The sequence below is a fragment of the Sander vitreus genome, chromosome 3, assembly GCF_031162955.1.
Source record: "Sander vitreus isolate 19-12246 chromosome 3, sanVit1, whole genome shotgun sequence".
Lineage (NCBI taxonomy): Eukaryota > Metazoa > Chordata > Actinopteri > Perciformes > Percidae > Sander > Sander vitreus.
In genome coordinates this window covers 28,721,522-28,742,055 of record NC_135857.1, presented here as the reverse complement: position 1 = coordinate 28,742,055, position 20,534 = coordinate 28,721,522, and the positions used below count along the sequence as shown (strand labels likewise).

The following is a 20,534-nucleotide window of genomic DNA, read 5'->3' as shown; positions in this document are numbered from 1 at the left end:
ATTTACCAACTTTAATAAACACAACTAAAAGTGGCTTATGACACACAGTATAGTATTTGATTATTTCTTTTTTTGTTTTGTTTTTGTTTATAAAGACTTACATAGCCTAACTACAATGCAATGCTTACCAAACCCTGTTTATTTAGTTAGTTACATTGTTGCAATGCAATTATTGTCCCCAGTAAGGTTTCATAAAACATACAAAAATACAAAGCAAAAGAGCTGAACTATGAACTGGATGCAAACTTGGTATCAACTGGTCAAAGTGATGTTGATCAGATGATCAAAGCATGAATATAATGTTTTTTCTGAGACATTAACATGAATGTATTTGATACAGAGAAGCAAAGTACTGCAAAGGTTAAAAAAAAGAAACTGACATGAGTAGTTGGTCATATTTTAGAGCTCACTGTAATGGAGCTTTAACAATCATAATGTTTGTGGAGGAAGGCATTCAATGAGGGCTTTGTAAAACAGATTCAATTGATGACTTCTGTAACTGAAATTGACGTTTTTTTCCCTCTCTTTTTAAATACATCATGTTATTATGATTAGGTGGTATTCACCAGGCAAATGATTTCAATTTTGTAAATAGCTTTAAGGATAATATTCAAGGGTGTCATTAGGCGAAGAAGCTGGATTTGAATATCAATGACAATATTCAATTGTTTCCCCCTATTTCATGCACTCTTGACCACAAATAAAGTATCTCAAAGCATTTCAAGTACTCTTTTGGCCCATATATGGTTGTCTTCAAATACCCGTTGGCATCAGGCTTCTCACTGGGGGTCTGTGCTGGAGGATCCCACAATGCCATGCTGTCGCAGAAGGTTCCTCAGGATCTGATTTTTGGACTTCCAGTCTTCCACCTGAGCAACAGCAACACAGATAATACCGTAATAATGTAGTAATAAAGCCTCATGCGCTGATTTATGACTTTCTATCAGGTATACAATAACCATGACTAAGTTACTACATTGGGCTGATAACTGGTCTTTTATTAGAATGTTGCTATCAGCTACAAGCTTTATAAGTAATATTCTGGCTTTAAATAGACATATCTAAGTTGAAAGTTAAACAAATCACAATTACAAATCACAAAACCAGCATAATATCACTGTAATGCATGTATGGAATTTTACTTTTTAACCGATTTTGCCAAGAAATGTCTAGGATGTGTTGTAGAATTTGTTATATGTTGCAAATATATACATTGAATTCCATTGAAATAAAGTTTTTGATTTAAAAACTACATGTTGGCTAGACGTCGTTTCACCTGCATATCACTGTACCAGCTCCTCCGAAAATAAAGTTTGCAAACAGAAAGCAACATCTACAAGACTTTGCTCCATGAAATCAAATACAGCTGCAACGATTACTCAATCGATTAGACAACTATTTTGATAATCGATGAGTAATAAAGTTTTGCATGTACACTGTGGAGTTTGGGCAACAACTTTTTTCCCCCCAAGACCTACATTCACAAGAGTACTGCATTCACACAGACTACCTATCTGTCATAGCGGTTGATTATGCCTTGCAGTGCCCTGCTATGCCCTGCTACACCTTGTAACACACTGCAGTGCCCTGCTACGCCATTAACTACTACAACTACTATTTCTAGTCATTGTTCTATTATCTTTATTGTGACTATAATTGCCACTGTTCATCACACCCCCAACCGGCACCGTCAGACACCGCCTACCAAGAGCCTGGGTCTGTCCCAGGTTTCTGCCTAAAAGGAAGTTTTTCCGCGCCACGGTCGCACTAAATGCTTGCTCTTGGGGGAATTGCTGGAATTGTTGGGTCTTTGTAAATTATAGAGTGTGGTCTAGATCTACTCTATCTGTAAAGTGTCTTGAGATAACTCTAACTATGTTTTGATACTATAAATAAAATTGAATTGCTGACAGTGATTAAGCCAAACATCCCCATTCCCATTGTCGGTGTACATGTGTATACGGTTGCCATTTCTTTCTAATTGACTGAGAATTATCTAAATGGTCAACGTTTCAAATCTTGTACAGTGGCAAAAAGTAATGATACTTGACAGTATTAGTCCCAAAACACATGCAGTCATACCTCCTGTCTAAGTAGCTGGTTGTCAATCCTGAGACGATCAAGAGTGCTGATATCTTCCCCCAGCTTCAGGTTGCTCTGTCGGAGTTCCTTGATGTACTCGCAGGCTTTTGACAAGATTCCTCCTTTACTCTAAAACAAAACACAAGGCAACTTAAAAATCAAAGAAATTGCCCTCAATCCTTTCTAATGTACAGTAACTAATACAGTAATAATGTATTTAATGTATAACCCCCTCAACAAAAACACCCAGATAAAACCCACCAGTGCCACTTCGTCTGTGTTATCTGTTTGTGTTATTTTCATGCATGTCATTCTTTTACGTTTGTACTTTTTCTGTAAGCGTGCTGTCTATAACATTCAGTGTTGTGACAAAGAATTTCCCCTTTGGGGACAATAAAGTCTATGAAAAGTTTATCCTTTTTGGAATCTAAACTGTTTGCGAATAGGACATCTAAAGAGTAACATTCCTTCACTGGATTTAATATCTTTGCCAGAGTGGAGTGGGAGTCTTAGCTGAACTTGCCTGTCCCGTCTTGGTATAGTCAATGTTACAGTCTGGGATGGCCTTTGACAGCTGGACAATCCAGTTGTTTATCTTGTCCCTGCGCCGGCGCTCAACTGTTGGAACAACATTTAAAATTGACTCTATCAATTATGTCTGCTCAGACATTTTAGTAAAATACAGCTATATCTTCAACTGGATGGACCACCCTGGAGGTGGGCACTAACCTTCATTGTGCTGGGCTCGCCGTTTATCATCTCTGGAACCCCGAGGAGCCTCTTGTTTTCTAGAAAACAGATTAGAACAAAGATATTAAGTTAGGGCGACTTGCCGGACGTAAAATAATTTTGGCATTAAGCTGTGCATTAATGCAACAGTACTGTATTTCTGTTCAATTATGATGTAATTACGCTATGTATGGCTGAGTGCGAGGTGCGATTGTCCTTTGATTGGAACTCGTCAAAACTTCCTGGGGTGACATCATCACATAAAGCTGCCCTGTAAAATAAAATCGTATTGTCAGCTGTAGGGAATAATTCTTAGTAGACATATAGGATATGCGGTGCCCTGCAGTGTCCTGTTGCGTCCTGCTGAACCCTGCTGCGTCCTGCTATGCTCTGCTGTGCCACGCTACATCCTGTAACGCCCTGCTATGACATGAACTACTATGACTACCATTTGTAGTCACTGTTCCATTATCTTTATTATGACTATTATTGCCACTGTTCATCACATCCCCAACCGGCACCGTCAGACACCGCCTACCAAAAGCATGGGTCTGCCGAGGTTTCTTCCTAAAAGAACTGTCGCACTAAATGCTTGCTCTTGGGGGAATTACTAGAATTGTTGGGGCTTTGTAAACTATAGAGTGTGGTCTAGATCTACTCTATCTGTAAAGTGTCTCGAGATAACTCCTGTTATGATTTGATACTATAAATAAAATTGAATGATAATTAAAAGGCACAATGAGTAGGATTTTCCTAAAAAACAATGTATAAGGCTCAAATAATCCCTCTCAATCATCACTTATGACCCACTAGAAGTGTGGGGCAGTGTCTGTCGGTCTGTGTTTATGCACTATAAAGCCTTCAAGTTATGGGCAATGAAAAAAAAATAGACTCATATTTCTCCTCTATATTTCACAACATAAAAAAAGTCAGATGTCAGTCCAGAAACAGCGTTCCCGATTTCCTCATTTGCATTATAGGACTGGTGTCTAGATTGGCTGCTATATAAGTTGCATGCTGGTCTCATTTGTAGTCATAAGACGTAATACGTTGTGTTAACACTGTATCTTACAGCCTTTTTACAAATTATACAGCTTGCCGTTATTTCCTTTTTGGCCTGAAAATATAGCCGCTCCTCCTCTCTGTCATTCTTTTGCTCCGTCTCTGTCCTGCTTGTGTGTGTGTGTATGTGTGTGTGTGTGTGTGCTGCTGACCGCCGCCGGGCCATGGCTGCATGCTTGCTTGTGTGCCTGGTGCCGCTAAGTCACGTGATGGTACAACATCAAATCACAAGAGGCGGGAGGAGGAGGAGGAGGAGCAAAGTGTGCCAACGTTGGTATCGATATTATCGATATTTAGATCGATCCGCCCACCACTAATGAGCATTAGAGGTAGCGTTACATTCACGTAAGAAAATTAAGACCTGTTTAATTTGAGCATGTTCTTTCGGAGCTTAGAGAAAAACAAAATTAAAAGGTTATATCACAGTCTTGATTTTTTTTTAGACTTTTTAAAAACTTTTTAAGACCCCGCGGAAACCCTGTTTCTGAAAATAGCATTTTACTGTGCCATATATGATTATATACAGGCAGTAATTACCTGTGGGTGTGGTCTGGCCCAGCAGTGTGTCAGAGGCCTGCACTGTAGTCACCATGGTGCCAGTGGTGGCGTCTGCGATGGTGGCAGGGTAGTAGGTGTACTGTGTCTCTGTGCTGCTGTCTCCCTCCAACCCCTCAGGCTGGGAGAACACAGCCTGACATCAAAGAGACATTAACTCCACTGTTAGTTGTGTTGCACTGTTCAACTGGTACAAAAGAAATGAGAGATCAAATCTATAGTGACTTTAAATAACTAAAAATGTATATTTACTAGACACAAGTATACTGTATACAAAAACTGAGCATGAAAGAACCACAAAATAAAGCTCAACATACACCAAACATAATTGGTAACTAAAAAGTGCGCTGAGACAAAAATAGTTACAGATAAAGTTAGGGGGCAATGAAGTTGCAATAAAAAAAAATGTGAGTAAATGATCACATCAGGGTTGAGAAATAGAAAAACTTAGTTAATCAATGACATGTAATGCCAACTGATGACCGCAGATGATTCAACAGCGGTGAATCAAGGTCACCACTTACTAAGAGGAAAGTTCCACCCTCCAACGTATTATCAGTCTGTACATTTCTGATGACATTCACAGTGCTGAATATCAGTGATGAAGGGGAGTAACGGAAACCGTTTAATCTGTTGCCTCATCTACTCTCGATAGCGAGGTATTTAGCTTTTCCAAGTTATTGTTTTCCAAACAAGAGAAGACTCGTGTCATATGTTTAAAACAAAATGTGTTTGGGGGTTGGTGTTGCATTACATAGGTTAGAGTTCAGAGTTGTGGGCACAAACACTGGGGTGGGACATCCCTACCATTTTGTTCCTTGATTGCTTAGGATGTCCCAACCAAGTGTTTGTGGTAATAAATATGTATCAAACACATTGAAATAACATCTGTAGCCTAGGTATTTTTTTTTTTTTTAAAGTTAGTTGATCCAAATACTGGATGTCTGTGTTCAAAACTTAATTTTCTGAGGCTTAAATTAGTGATATGATATGAATTCAAATTAAACAGGGAGAATGTGACTTCTAAAATTGGTGGGACACAATCAACAACAAAGAAGATGTATCACTCTGGTGGAGTTGTGAGAACCACAGGTCCACTTGTGGTTGTACAGTGGTGTTACGGAGCAGAGTTTCGTCCATCACAAACAATCTTTGGCGGAGTACTAGTCCGGCTCAACGGATGTACATTGCTGGGATAAAGCCTGACATCCGTCTCTCTACTTCCGCTGTCCCTGCTATCGATTTTGCAAGGGCCCCGTTGCTGCATCCGGGGCTGAGCGCCGCCCAGGATGGTTGTGATTGGTTTAAATAAAAAAAAAATAAAAAAAAAGTCAGAGCGTTTTCCCCCTATTGCCGAAAAGATAAACGGTGTAGCCAGACCATACCCCAGCCCTGTGGAGATAGGTCTGGCAACGCGAGACACCGGCTGCAGAAAGGACTTTAACCAGACAACACACAAGCTACGTTTTAGCCTCAAGTTAGCCTCTAGTCATCAAGTTACCCACAGAATTAATTGCAGTAAGTAAGTAAGTAAGTAAAGTGTATTTGTATAGCACCTTTCACAGATAAAAAATCACAAAGTGCTTCACAATAAAATGTAATACAACAAATTAAATACAAGAAAATGTAAATACAAATAAAAAACATAACAACCATAAAAACCCCTCGACTAACTAAAAGCCTGCTTGAATAGCAGAGCCTTCAATTGCTTTTTAAAAGATTCGACAGAACTCACACAACGTTCGGGAGGGAGGCAAGACATTCCACAGCCCAGGAGCCACTGCTGGGAATGATCGGTCCCCTCTAGGTCTAAAACGAGTGCGGGGAACCACTAATAGCCTCTGATAGAGGTGTGACTCTTCACTGATCTCGCGATTCGATCCGATTACGATTATCATGTCAGCCGTTCGATTCAATTCGATATCACGATGCGTCAAATACATTTTTCTATTAAAGCCATATAGAATATTTAATTCAGAGCTTTTCAAGCTTTAAAAAATAAATTGGATACATACAACTGCAGCACTGAGCACATGGCACTTCCTGAATGTGCAAACCATAACAGAATATGTAAACAGAAAGGTTGTTAGGCCCACATTAAATTGCAAACAGAAATAATCGATTATGGCCCGGTCGATTATCGATGCAGCATTGTCCATGTCCACGATTCGATTATTTGATTAATTTCAACACCTCTAGCTTCTGACCTAATGACCTCAGACTACGGGTGGGAGTATGAAAGCTGAATCAAGTCAGAGATGTAGGGAGGAACTTGACCGTGCAGGGCTCTAAAAGTAAGGACCAGGAAGTGAAGTGATGCTGGATATGATTGCCTAAGTTATTACCAGTGTAAGTGATGGGCAGTGCCAGCTAAAGATAAGAAACACCTACCTGAATGTTTCATAAACTGCTCTTTACTAACGTTAAATAGAGTTTAGCGAATCCGTGCATCCTGTGTCTAATAGTGCGTTCCATACCTTGGAACCTCGGAAGCCCGAGCTGGGAATTACGCCACACCCGAGTTGAACGGGTTCCATTTAACAAGTCGGATTTTCACTGTGGGGTTAGCTCTAGCCAGGTTAGCCATTGTTAGCATTACCAGTTGAGAACAACGAATTAGGCTGTTTTTGTGCTCCAAACAGCCTAGCGAAATGTCCACAGATAGAAGTTGGACAGCCCTGTGTGTACGACTGATTTAATGAGACACAAATAAGACAGAAGTGCTAATAAGCTGTATGTTACTACAGCGTTCACTGCTGTTTATGCACGGAGCAGCCATGTTGGATTTTGAGCTTGGGGTACTGTGAGGTTGTCTGACTTCCCAGCTCGGGAATCCCGAGTTCAGGGGGCGTTTCCGACTTTGACCTCGGAAAATCCGACATCCGAGTACAAATGGAACGCACAAAATAAACTCAGCTCGATTTTAGTATAAAAACATCAGGGTTGAAAGGTGACTTAATAGCATAGTCTTTAATAGAGATCAGAAAGGCATGCTTATAGAGTTAGTCAGTGTCGTTCTAACCGTCTGGGTCGTTGCGGGGAAACCAGTGACCAGGCTGACCGCTGCAGCTCCATCTGTCTGCCCCTCCAACTGGCCATCTGACACCTGGATCACTCTGTAGGTCACCTGGTGCACAGAGTCTATAATTCATTATCACTTAGGTGACATATATACACAGCTGTAGAGCAATAAGAGCATACAGATACAGAGTCTAAATCTAACTTCTACTTTTAGGTCTCCATTAAGTGAACTGGGTCATGAGTACTGAGACCAGGGGGTAATGTGACTGGCATTCTGGCGCAATTATCAAGAATTTGCTATTTTCTGCTCACAAATGAAAAATTTCACGTGTTTCCGGGAAGGGAAGCAGAAGCCTGCTGAACCTGATAAACAAGGACAGCCTGGGGGGGGACCTTGTGATGACTGTTCGGCCAATTAAAAGGAGCTGCTCTTACTTTCTTGTTTTTTCTTCTTTTTTTAGGTTTGGTGTGGCTACAGTCGTCAGTACTGTGACCCCCAAGGTCTTTTAGAGATCCCGAGGATTCAGGAGTGGATGTCTATTACTTAAATTGCTTTAACCCAACTAGTGGAACAATCTAAATCACAATCCACTCCAGTGTGCTTTGGCCTTGCTTTTCAGTTCTATATCTACAATATTAATCCAAAATCTATTAAAGAGTTTCTGCAGGTTTCACCAAGTCAAATGTAAGACCTTTTAAGACCTTTATCACAACATCAACTAAGCCCTGAATTCAGTTTATTTAAGCCAAGTATCGTTAAACTTCAACTTCCCCATAGCTGAAGAATAAAATCTGTTTTATGTCTGTGGTACAATCCGAAAAAGACTCGCACCAATAATAAATAAGTTGCATGTTGGTCTCATTTGTAGTCGTAATACAGCGAAATTATTTGGACTAACAAAAGAAAAGAACTACAACACCACAGAATTAAAAAAAGAGCATTAGAGGTTGTGTTGCATGAACGTAGGAAAATCAGGACCTGTTTAAATGATTTAAGACCTAGAACACAATACTTCAGCGAATGTAAGAGTCTTTAAGGCCTAACATTATGATTTTTAAATGTTAGACTTTTTAACACTTTTTAAGACCCCGCGGAAACCCTGTATTATTTGTTGTATTGTCTCTGCCTGATTGCTGTCTGTGTGTATAGCATGTCCAGAAAGATTTTTCCTGAATGAGGTCCCCCGCTGCAGACTCCCACAGGTATATTTGTGGTTACGTGTATTACATCACAATGAACATGTCAGGTAAAGTCTTGCCAAATTTTAAATAACAAATCAAAACCATCTCAAAATACTGTTGTTATTTTATTATTATTATTACTTTTTCCTACCTGCCCGCCTGCTCCTTCTGTCTTGAAGAGATATTTGATGGGTTGGTCAGTGAAGGTGGCGGCAGACTGAATCGTGGCAATAGCTGCCGGGTCTTCTGCCGTGGCTACAGACCCTGAAGGAGCACAAAACCACATAACATGTTAACTTTGTAGTTGTCAAAAATAGCTCATGTAAACAACAGCTTTAAGACTACTTAAAACCATATCATTAGTGCTTCAGGTATAATCACACAACCATGTGTGCTGTTACAAGGTAGTCTAAAACGTGTGACATGAAATGATATACAGTGAGCATCTACAGCATGTTTTCATGGTTAAAATGTTTAGTATATACACTCATGTTGACTTCAAAGGGTTTCACTGGATTGGGCTAAGACATTTCAAAAACATACAGCATTAAAAGCCTGAACCACCACTAATTAAGGATTAGACAATTCCTGATACTGGGGTGTTTGACTTATAGGGGTGCAAGATAAATTGACTCAGTATCGTTATCGCAATATCACGTTGCGCAATATTATATCTAGGGGTGCAAGATATATCGACTCATTATCGTTATCGCAATATATCGAAAGTGTTGCAATAAGTATGCAATTTATTTGTTTATTTTGTGGAGCGCTGCGTCCCGTCCGTTGGCTGTGTGGCACTGTTGTGTTTGATTTAGAGCCCCCTTGAAACGCTATAATGATCATGTTTCATTGGCCAGTTACCGTGCCACTTGCACATGTTAGTGCACGTCAGAGCACAGGTCCACTACGTGACAAACCCTATGTAGCGGACCACGTATGTGCATATTTTGACAGTGTAAGTGAAGAAATTGATAGAGACAACAAAACGGAACGAATTAGAGAAGCGAAAGAAAAGTTGTGTCCTGTTCTCTTTATTTATTTATTTTATACTGTACAGCCAGTAAAACATGTCCTGTTCTGTAGACATGGTCCTTATTTATTTATTCATGTTGTACCAGTCCAATATGGACTGTCAGTTGAAATAAACCTCGTGTTGTAAGAGAACTTGTTTAATTTGTTATGAATCTATTTTGATGTGTTTTCCCGTAACTTTTGTAATTTTACATACGTTTAAAAATATCGAAATTAATATCGATATTGCAATATTCATAATTGATATCGCAATATCACATTTTGTCGATATCGCTCAACCCTATTTATGAAAAACATACAACGTACCCTTGGTACATATTTAATCACTTTGAATACTTTTTCACAACACAGTTAAGATAGTGACACTGATTTAATAAGAAATAATGATAGGTTGTTGTTGTTGTTTTACCTTCCTCGTTGACGGTAACACTCCCATCTTGATCAGGGCTTTTCTGTTGGCTGCACACATGGAAATAGAAGAGATGTTGCGGTTACATTAGCTGATTGATTCATTAACTACTAGCTAGTCAGTGGAGTGGTAGCCTAGTCTATCAACGTATTTTTGTTGTTAACGTTATTAGTTGACAATGGCGCGTGTTAACGTTACAGTCCCACTCACCTCTTCATTTCTGCCGACAGTCTTTGCCGAGGAGACCGCCTTCACTCGCGCCACCAGCCAGACTGTGAAGCAAGTTCATAAGTTTGACAAAAAGACGGAAGACAATTTGTTCAAAACTAGACTATACTGACTATCGATATGACTTTAAACGACAATGACCCTAAAGATGAAACGTAGAAGAATAGGGTTGTTGTTGGTAGCTAGCTGTGAGGCTGTGCGAGCTGAGTCAGAGCAGCGAACATTACCATGGGCGATAACGGAAACTGACCGTCTTTGCCTTCAAAATTAAAGCATTCAATTAGGCCGAACCAAGAAAAAAAAAAAAAAAAAAAGCGTGGGCGTTCTTGTGTGTGATGAAAAACAGTATTATGAAAACGCATTTTCATTTACTTAATATAATTCCTGAATGATGTCTGTATTTTAACTCTTAAAGTCTTTCATTTACATAGATTTTTTTAATAAACGTTGTAAACACGTATTGTGCTTTGGAGATTTACACCGGAAATTACGTTTCATTGTTGCTATCTTGACACGGATCGTACCTTTCTGCTACATTACCACTCGGCCCCAGCGGTTTTTACAGATGTTTAACCAAGTACTTTTCTTTCCGCTAACTTTGTGGTCGCAGTGTCCGCAATAACAAATAAATACGATCTAAAATGATATTTAAGAGGCTAAAATGTGTGTCAAATTATGTTGAATATATTCCAGTATGAACAAAGATCTACTTACGTCGCAGTGGTCCCTCCCCCGATATTTGTCAACAGACCAGCGTCGATGTCGACTAAACGCATGCGCGACAGGAAATGAATCCCCCCCCCCCCCGATTCCAGATCAGTTTTGAACAAACATGTTCACGATCAAGGCAACGCGAATATCTGACCCACGGTCTGTGGTTGATACTGCCACATTTTCGGTGGAGACAGGTCGTTGAGGAACTTTATTGTTTAGTTTAGTTTTTATTGCAAAATAGTTGCATAACAAACAGCAATTACATACAGTATATAACAAGGGTTAAGGGGTAAATACATTATATAATTAAAAAGAAAGGATTCAGCAGTTCCAGCAGCTGTACTTTTCAGATGACAATTTACAATTTATACCTCCTGTCCAGTGGGGCACAACCTTAAACATCTAGCCTTAAAATGCAGCATAAAATAATGCAGCACTAATATTAATCCAAGATAATAGTAAAACACTAGGGGAAATTTTACTGCATTAATTAGTAGCCTACTTTTAGTCATTATAGAACACTAACATTACATGGTAGGCGGTATGATTTAAATGCAACCGCAAAGGGATACAATGAAAGTAACAACAACAAATCAATGGTATGTTGGTTTGCAAGATTTGTCATTCTGTCTTAACAGAATGAAAGACAGTAAAACACTGGAAAGCGCCCGCGGTTCGATCCCGGAGAGGAATGGAGATCATAATTCATATAGAATTGTGGGTCGAAGTAACCACTGAGCTACACCAATGCATCTACAGTGGAAGGAACCAGACCTTATATAGCTAGCCTATAACAGCAGCCGGTGTCTGCTAGCTAACGTTGGCCTTAAAGGGACGCTGCTGTGGAAAAAACAACTTCAAAGCTCTGCAACGCTGCCTTTATCCTTTTTAAGAAGTCATTACTGTAAAAGTTGGACGTTGTGGTGAAGCATGAAATCGGAGGGAGAGAAAATACTCGACAGCGCCCATGGTTTGAACCCGGGGAGGGCTGGAAGTGGAACCATAAGTAAAATTACTTGGCGAGCGTAATAACCACTGAGCCACACCTGTGCGTTAGTAAGAGCAAGAAATAGATTATTTATTGGATGCTGTTTTTTGCTCTCAAGGTGCAAATGTGACGTTGCTGTTGAGAACATATTTCAAAGCGTTTCACACCTCTGTAAGAAGCCACTACTGTAAGTTGGATATTGCTGTGCAGTTAGAAATCGGAGGGACAAAAAAAACGTACTGACACGGTCTAGATTTGTACCCGGGGAGGGATTGAGAGCAAACTATTAAAATGGCATTGAAGTTTGAGACAACCACTGCTCTATACCGATGCAACGAGCTTTGTGGGAAACTGTCTTCCATTATCATGAGCCATGTGGGTCTTTTAAAGTCTATTCTGTGATGCATAACAGACAGGGACTTGTTCTCATTAAAGGATTTGGTTACTTTTATCAATAAAAACTTGTCTCGTAGTAGCCATATGTGTGACATGAATAGAAACGCATTGTAAAGATTAGTGCTCCATAAATGCAACTTTTGCTGACTTAGAGAGTGGGAAGATTTCAGGTAAAAGGTGTTGGCTTTTTTTTAGGAATTGCCAGAGCAGCAGTCCGCATTTATGACTTTTTAGTGAGAGACTCATTGTCAATCCTGTGATTATAAAAGGTAATCAATGTTTTAAAAAATCCCAGTGGGGTCAATTCAGTTACTTAGCTTAAGACCCTGTGGTAGTGCTGAGCCTATTAGTCCGTTAATTAGTGAGCAGATTACAGAAGTCTAATCAATCATTCTTTTCATAGTCAGTCAACCAACATCATATGCTGAACATAACATGATATTATCTGAAGGTATTATCCGAATTAACCAAGCAGTCTTTTGTTTCAATAATAGTTTTTATTTTAGTTAAAATGACAAATATGTCAAACTGTTTACACAGTTATAAGAAGCCAAAGGTCAAAGCTATTTTGAAAGAAGACCTACTCATTAGTCTATATGTCTGCAGAGTTGAAGAGTGGATTCTAAGGATTAAGAAAAAGGTCTTGAGTCATGTTAGGAAATAAATGCAATTTAGATATCAGGCTGCAATGCGAAAGAAGACCAGACAATCCAGACTGAAGATAGAGTTTGTGGGGATCAGTGAAACCTTTGACCCCTGACTTCCTGTCCTTCTGTAACAAAATGTGTGGTCGCAAAAAGAGCCATTTCACACACCTCACTATCACCTCTTTTACTGAAAGACCCCAGTTTTAATCTCCCCCTGGTGTTTGTCTGCCTCTGGTGGTCAATTGAAAATATTCACTGGATGTTATCCCTGCCCTGTTACACTAATAGTCTTGCAGCTGATGTGATGCTCTGTAGGCCTATTTGGTTGGAGGAATGGAGATCAGCAACACTCCTAAGCAAATTAGTAACCACTGAGCTACACCAATGCATCTGTAACAGCTGGCAACAAACCTTAAGGCTGATGTTGTCTTCTCTGTAGGTCCTAAAGTGTGATTGTATCCTCTAAAAGACATTACTGTAAAAGTTAGATGTTGTGGTGCAGTTTGGAATCAGGGAGAAAAAACACTAGACAGCACCCATGGTTCACTCCCCAGATGGGATAGAGAGCAGTGAATGTTTCAGGTAGAATTATTGATCGAAGTAAACACTAAGTTATTCCAGTACCTTTATAAACATGAGCCTGTGAGTGCTGCAGAATTGACTCTGTGATGCATGCACAGAGAGGGACTTAGCCTTGTTCTTAGTTTTTTAAAATTTGATTGCAAGCAGTAAATTAAACCAATTCTGTACTCTAACAACAAGAAAGCTGTTAAAACACTAAATGTATGTACTATTCAATATTTTGTATTATTTATTAAAGATGCGCAGATTAGGAAGTGAGAGCAGATTACTTGTTGTCAAAATTGGCATTTTGATGTGAGCAAAATAAAACATAATCACACATTTATCAACTTCTAGAAACAGTGCAAATGTACAACAGTTATGTGCAAATGAATATCTTTCTTTCTTTCTTTCTTTCTTTCTTTCTTTTTAAAGATGTTTTTATTGAAGCCAAAGAGCAATTCTTCATATATAAATACACATGAGAAAGACAAACAATGAACCCCCTGCCCATTTCAATTTCTCACTTGTTTACAATTGAAAAAAATAGAAGAAAACCTTTATAAAAATCAAGGTATATGGTCCTGATATATATATATATATAAATACAACATATTACAGCATTGAGTAGACAAATGTTCATGCTACTTCACTAGCCAGGGAGGTGTAACGATGCCAAAAAGATGAAAGTAAAGATCTTTTCAGGTATACTATAAGATGTAAAATTTAACTATTACCAATTCGATGGAGAACGTTCAGATTTACAGTTTTGTAGGCTAGAATAAACTTTTCCCCAGCTGTGCACGCATACATGCAGTTATAGTGTTTTTTTTTTTTTTACTATGGCTCACTTTAGGTCTTTGTATGTCTCCCAATATCCAGACCCTAGGGTCAGATGAAGTTTCAGTTTTTTCGAGGATATTACACTAATCATCATCATTGTAAATGCATTGAAGATCTTATTCCAATCTTTTTTTAATCGACCTGTTTCGAATATTTGAAATTGCGGACCCAATGTCTAATTTGAAAATTTAAATAAATTTGTGATTAAATGATTTGGTAGCCTAAATTTTCAGTTAATTGTCAAACATTTGGGAAGTTATCTTGGACGTGTAAATCTTTAACTGTTTCTGTGCTGCTATTAAACCCAGTTTTTTACTGTTCCAGCTGCAATAGGGCAAGGGATGTTGGGGTTGTCCCATGTGATAGTGTGGGCATCTTGCCATGCAGCAAAGGAGTTTAAAATAATAGGATTCTTGGTGATAGTTAAGAGTGTTTTCTTAGTGGTTAGGAAAAGGAAGTGCTTTAAGTGATGTCTCGTCTCGTTGTCCTCAGAGTGCAATCAGCACATATTGAACACAATTAAACTGCAAGGTAATAACATTTAAAATTGAGAAGATTAAATCCTTCTTTGGCTTTGAAGCCCGAAGGGTTGAAAGGTTAACTCTAGAGGATTTGCCTTTCCATAGAAATCTGGATATAGATTTATTTAGTTTATCAAAGAAAATTAATACATATGTTAGTCAAAGCTTCCACAACTAATCCCTCATGTTGTCTGGCTACCGAGGACCCTCCACAGAGACAGAATCACCACAGGCCACAGTAAGGATGGAGATCGATGTAGCAGGTAGCCTGTGGTGCCAGAACAGGGTGAGATGTGTTCTGAAGGGAAAGTGAGAGAGAGAGAGAGAGAGAGAGAGAGATTAAGTTCAGTAACACTCATTTTGCTGTGCCCTGTTATATGTTGACATGTATGTAAACACTGGTGCTACTGGTACAGCACATTGTAGTTCCAGTCCCAGATTTTGGCAGTGTATAGCATCATACAGGAATTAAGTGGAATCAACTCATATTTTATCAATAACCTAACATAAAGAACTAAGTCAATAAGATTTTTGTAATTTTTATTTTCAGACCTCTTCAGAAACTTTAAAACAAGTTGTCTTTTGACTTGAAATGATGAGTATTAAAGAAACATCATCAGCATATTAACAGACTTTCCACTATGCACTGTGTGAGAGTTAAAACTCTCTGGAGACCCTTCTTTTTGTAGTTTAAAGGAGACTTGTATGCTTGAATGCTGTATGTCATTATCACATGTTAAGACAAGTTATGGTACTCCTTGTATCCATTTAATAAAGTCAATGGGAGCAGCCTCATGTGGTCTCTGTACTAACTTTGGTACAAAGTGGCTTCAACAGCAGCCACTGCTCTAAGTTTAGAACCGACTCTTCAAACTGACTCTTCAAACTAAGTGTAAAAGGAAAGCAATGACATTTGTCAGAATGACTGAACATTTGTTGATTCAATATTTAATTTCAATATCTACTTAAAGGTCCCATATTATTTTTAGGTTCATACTTGTATGTTTCTACTAGAACATGTTTACATGCTTTAATATTCAGGAAACACATTGTTTTATATCACTATCTGTCTAAATATACCTGCAACAAAGCATAGCTGTGACATCAGTTTTGGTCAAAAGTCCTGAATGCTCATTTAAAGGCCCCGTTTCTGAATACAGATGTGTGCATTTCTCTGTGGATTAAGCATTTTGATTTACTTTCACAGTATTTATATAGCACCTCAACTTGCTTTATAATTAAAATTAAGACATGAAATTTTACTTTTTATTTTAAGTTCATTGAATTTTCTTTCTCAGGTTAGTTAAACTTTACCCTGTTGGTTTTAAATGTTCACAACTCATAAGGCTACTTTTAAATAATGTATTCTAATTAAGTTCTGTTAGCTCAGATATTTAAGGCAGCTTTTTAAGTTTTCAGCTTAAATGTTTAACAGTGTGGAAAATATATGGTCAATTTCAAATTATCCAGTGTCTTTAATTTATGGATCACTGATGTGTGATTGTTTTGACTCTTAGGATAGTGACCAAGTTTTTTTTCTTTGTTCCACTGTGGAAAAAGATATTTGAATTATAGTTGTTTTTGCAATGTACAGTCAAATTTAGCTTATTGATTTTTTTCATTACAGGTATGAGATAACAGGTAATGTTAAGAGAAATTACTTTATTGTTCACTATTATATAGGACATGTTTTCATGATGTGTCCTGAGCTCTATCAAAGATCATATAAATATTAACTTCAGTCACATCTCCACCCTTTCCTTTTGACAGTGAGAAATAATAATACAATTGAATTTGTTTGCATTCATTTAAATTGCCAGACTATTGCTTTTCTAACAGTAATTAGTTACATTAGTGCCATTGTATTATGAATATGTATTTAAACAATAAATAAATAATATTCATTTAAACAATAAATAATTAAACAAAGAGAAAATGCCCCTGACATGTTTGATGTGAACACACCTCTGATGATGATGATAATGACAATGGAAGAGCACTTAATCATTAATTTTTAATCAATGATCAGACTCTAAATGTGTGTTCATACTGCCAACAACACATGCAAAGTCACCAGAGGTTAGATTGTTCATCACAGAGCTTAGAGACAAAAGAGCTGAATGCTCAGTTAGACTGTTAACATTAAACTATCAGGGTTCTAGAAAACTTTTGTACGGGTTGAAAAAAAGCTACGTTCTTTATCTTTGATGGTGTATTGAATTACAAAAAAATTAATCACTAATAAAATGTGTCCATATCAGGGCAGGATTAACCTGCTGCTGCACACCCAATGCTCATTACAGTGTGAACACTCAGCAAGAAATTGGTATGTACAAATGGGAGATAATACTAACGTTTTCCCCTACGTATTCTGTAGTCTATGGTAATTTGCTTCTTTTCTCTTCTGTTTCTTCGCGTCAGTATGCAGCTGTAGCTCGTGGTTTTATTGGCGTACAGCACAGGATGCTCTGGGAGAAAAAGCTTGCACATCTTGGATGGGTTAGCCGGCAGGAACCCGTTTGATGTCATAAATACACAATTGAATGGCGGAGAGTCTGGACAGACTTGATAATAGCATTCCAACCTTCAAAAGATCACAATGTTGTAGTAAATTTTTTGAAGGAATGTCAAAACCAACAGCAAATGCATACCAAATAAATGCAATGAATGTGAACATTCTGTGTTGTTAATGAGTCGGCTGGATGCTTGAACCTGAGGCTGTTGTTAGTGATGCAAGCCGTAAAAATGCCGAAATCCCCTGGTCCTTTGGTAGAAGTTGAACCTACAATCAGACGGAATTTTGTTGGTATAAATAAGAGATGGTGTAATATAAAAAACAAAGAGCTGTGTAAGCCTTCAGAACAACTGAAACAATCGTGAAGATAAATGGTCTTATATTCAGGTTTTGATTACCTACACCCTTATCTAATCCAACCTTATTTATGTTACCCACCCATATCTGAGTTATCTCTGGCACTCGGGTTGGATATTGCAATGCAATATTGGAGAGAACCTATGTTTACATTTCAAGACTCTGTTTACCACATTTCAGCAAATTCAATTGCACTTGTGGAAAACTGTAGGCTCACTCATTGCACAATGCTTTGAGTACAACAATTTATGCAGAGGGGATGTGTTTTACTAGAACATACATGCTAAAGCATACATACTATGGGTTTCTATCACACCATGTCAAACTGTATTAGCATTTCAAGATCATCCTTGGAGTTTTACACCCAAATTCAGTTTTTTTGGTACTACAATGTCAGATAGTTTAAGGAATGTCAAATTGACGTGAATGATTTTTGCCTGATTTTTGAGTTGATCTAATTCAACCAGGAGTTTGCTTTGCTGCTATGATTCTTGTAAAAGTCTTATTGTAAGATTAGCAGCATGGAGTTAGATGAGAAGGTTGATACCATTCTCCTACGTGCCTACATATTAAGTATGGAGCTAGAGCCAGCAGGTGATTAACATAGCTTAGCATATAGACTGCGATATTGAGTGTGGTTGTCTCAGCTTTATACTCTCACTATATATATAAATAACATATATTAGCACCTCCAAAGCCAACAAATTAACACAAATGAAAATGTAATAATGAAAATCAGTGGTTTGAGGGGAAGTAACTTGCTGTAATGATTTCTTAGAGAACAACACCCAGGGGTAGTGACTTCCTGGAGACAAGTGACATCACAGTGTGGTTGTAAGGCAACCTGTGGCGACACTGACTGCACAGAAACACTGTACAGATGAAGTAACTATTGTTCATCAAGCAAAAGCTACAACATGTAACTACCTCTTAAGTAATAATGTAATCCAATCTCTTAAATCTGATTAATACCGGTTCTGCTGATCAATAAGATTGTTACTGAAGCAGCAGTAACCACTAAAATGGTTTGGAGTCTTCCTGAATCTCAAAGCTAGAAATTCAACTGTCCACAGCTGCTCATGTCCACCGTTATATCATACTTTGTGCATGATGATGTGTCTAAGTAGGTTATTTAAATACTTCATTATGATTTTAGTTTAAAATAAAGTCCCCTTTCTATTTTTTGAAGTGAGCTTACCTATAAGGAGGAAGAGAAGAAACAAAGAGATGCACATTGTGCTGATCCAGCTGACATTTGATGAAAACAAAACGTGGTACAGTCACTGAGGGAAAAAAATAAATAACATGTCCATCTATATGAGCACATGACTACATGTTACACTTTCAAATGACACTTAAAATTACCATTCAATCCAAATGCTGCAAGTGTTCATCATTACATCTTGACAAAAGCAACAAATATATGTGCAGTTCTGGCACATACAGTATTCAGCGCTGGCTGTTGGACCATGGAAGTGAATTCTTGAATATAAGTTATAGTGTGTAAATAAGCAAATCCATGCTATGCCATGTTTAATATTATTATTGATCCTCCCTTGTCGAGCAGCAGCAAAGTAGTTTTATAACCTTGTAAAAACATTAAACCATTAAATGAGATCATGCATTAGACTTGTATTTCACTTTTATGAAACCGTAACCAATTTCGAACCCTAATGTCATGATACATGTAACTAGCCTTCAACCTAACTTAATGATCAGACAACAGTTGCTGTGTTCCAAAAGGTCTTACTCACTGTTTCAAAAGAATATACAGTCAAGATATATGTGAAATGTGAATGTAATTGCATTGTCTTACCCTTGATTTGCTTTTTGTTCTTTTCTTTTCCGTCAGTTGCAACAGGGGATGGCAGTAATCCTAGACTCAGTGTGATATACTGGGCAGGGCTGGGCCTAATGAGGAAGGAAGCTGGAGTCGAGTCGGGTGGGAGGGTTGGAGGGAAGATTGCCTTAAAGTGCTGCTGTACTGTGCAGTACAGATTGTTTTTGTCTAAGTTCCATGGGTCACTGCTGATGTAAAAATGGTTTCTTAGTTTTGCACTTGTTACTTTGCACACTTTTGAGCAAGACTCTTTGGACAGGCATTAAAATGTTCAGTGTCTGCAGAGTGTAGATATACCGTATTTTGTGATCACTCTTATTGCATTATTAAAACAGTGTTGAGAAAAACAATAGAATCTACATAACCTTCTTTCCATAACCATCATACTGCAAAACAATTCAGATTGAAGTCGTTTTAGGATATACCATCCACAGCCTTGTTGCACGATTGCACGATTCAAAGTTTCTTCAAAACTTGCCATTTTCATCGTCTAGCTTGGTAGTTCGAAGTGTGTTGTTGTGTCCCGAAGAGAACTGAGTTAAAAAACTGCAACACACAGAGAGCAGTAGGTGATGGACATCTGGCACGTGTGCTACGCGCGGAATGTCAGGCGTTTATCCTGGAAATGAATTTGAAAATGAAAGCACTGCCCCCTGGTGGCTGAAACGGGTAATTGCATTGTTTAAAAAAATTAGTGGAATAATTACATCTGGCATGACCAGATATTTTATAAATATCTTAAATAACACTAAACAACTAAATGGTGGTAGGTAATACATCAGATTTCATATACTGCTTTAGTAAAAAAATATTACCTGGCTAACGATGGGAGCAGCAGGACGCAAAATACGA

General features: G+C 38.2%; 1 protein-coding gene and 1 long non-coding RNA gene across 2 annotated transcripts; both read right to left on the bottom strand.

Annotated features, from left to right (window-relative positions):
• Positions 1-118: 118 nt before the first annotated feature.
• usf1 (upstream transcription factor 1) lies at positions 119-11,075 on the bottom strand. Its single transcript, XM_078246834.1, is given in 11 exon segments — positions 119-869; positions 2,083-2,211; positions 2,606-2,700; positions 2,812-2,870; positions 2,995-3,082; positions 4,411-4,585; positions 7,451-7,555; positions 8,783-8,895; positions 10,073-10,122; positions 10,283-10,344; positions 11,015-11,075. Coding segments are annotated over 10 exon segments (912 nt in total). The 5' UTR covers positions 10,291-10,344; positions 11,015-11,075; the 3' UTR covers positions 119-779.
• Positions 11,076-13,816: 2,741 nt separating this feature from the next.
• LOC144515744 (uncharacterized) lies at positions 13,817-19,750 on the bottom strand. Its single transcript, XR_013501770.1, has 5 exons — positions 19,659-19,750; positions 19,041-19,125; positions 17,683-17,752; positions 17,325-17,554; positions 13,817-15,268 (listed from the first exon to the last, which is right to left on the bottom strand). It is a non-coding gene; the product is annotated as an uncharacterized LOC144515744 (long non-coding RNA).
• Between the last annotated feature and the right edge of the window lie 784 nt (positions 19,751-20,534).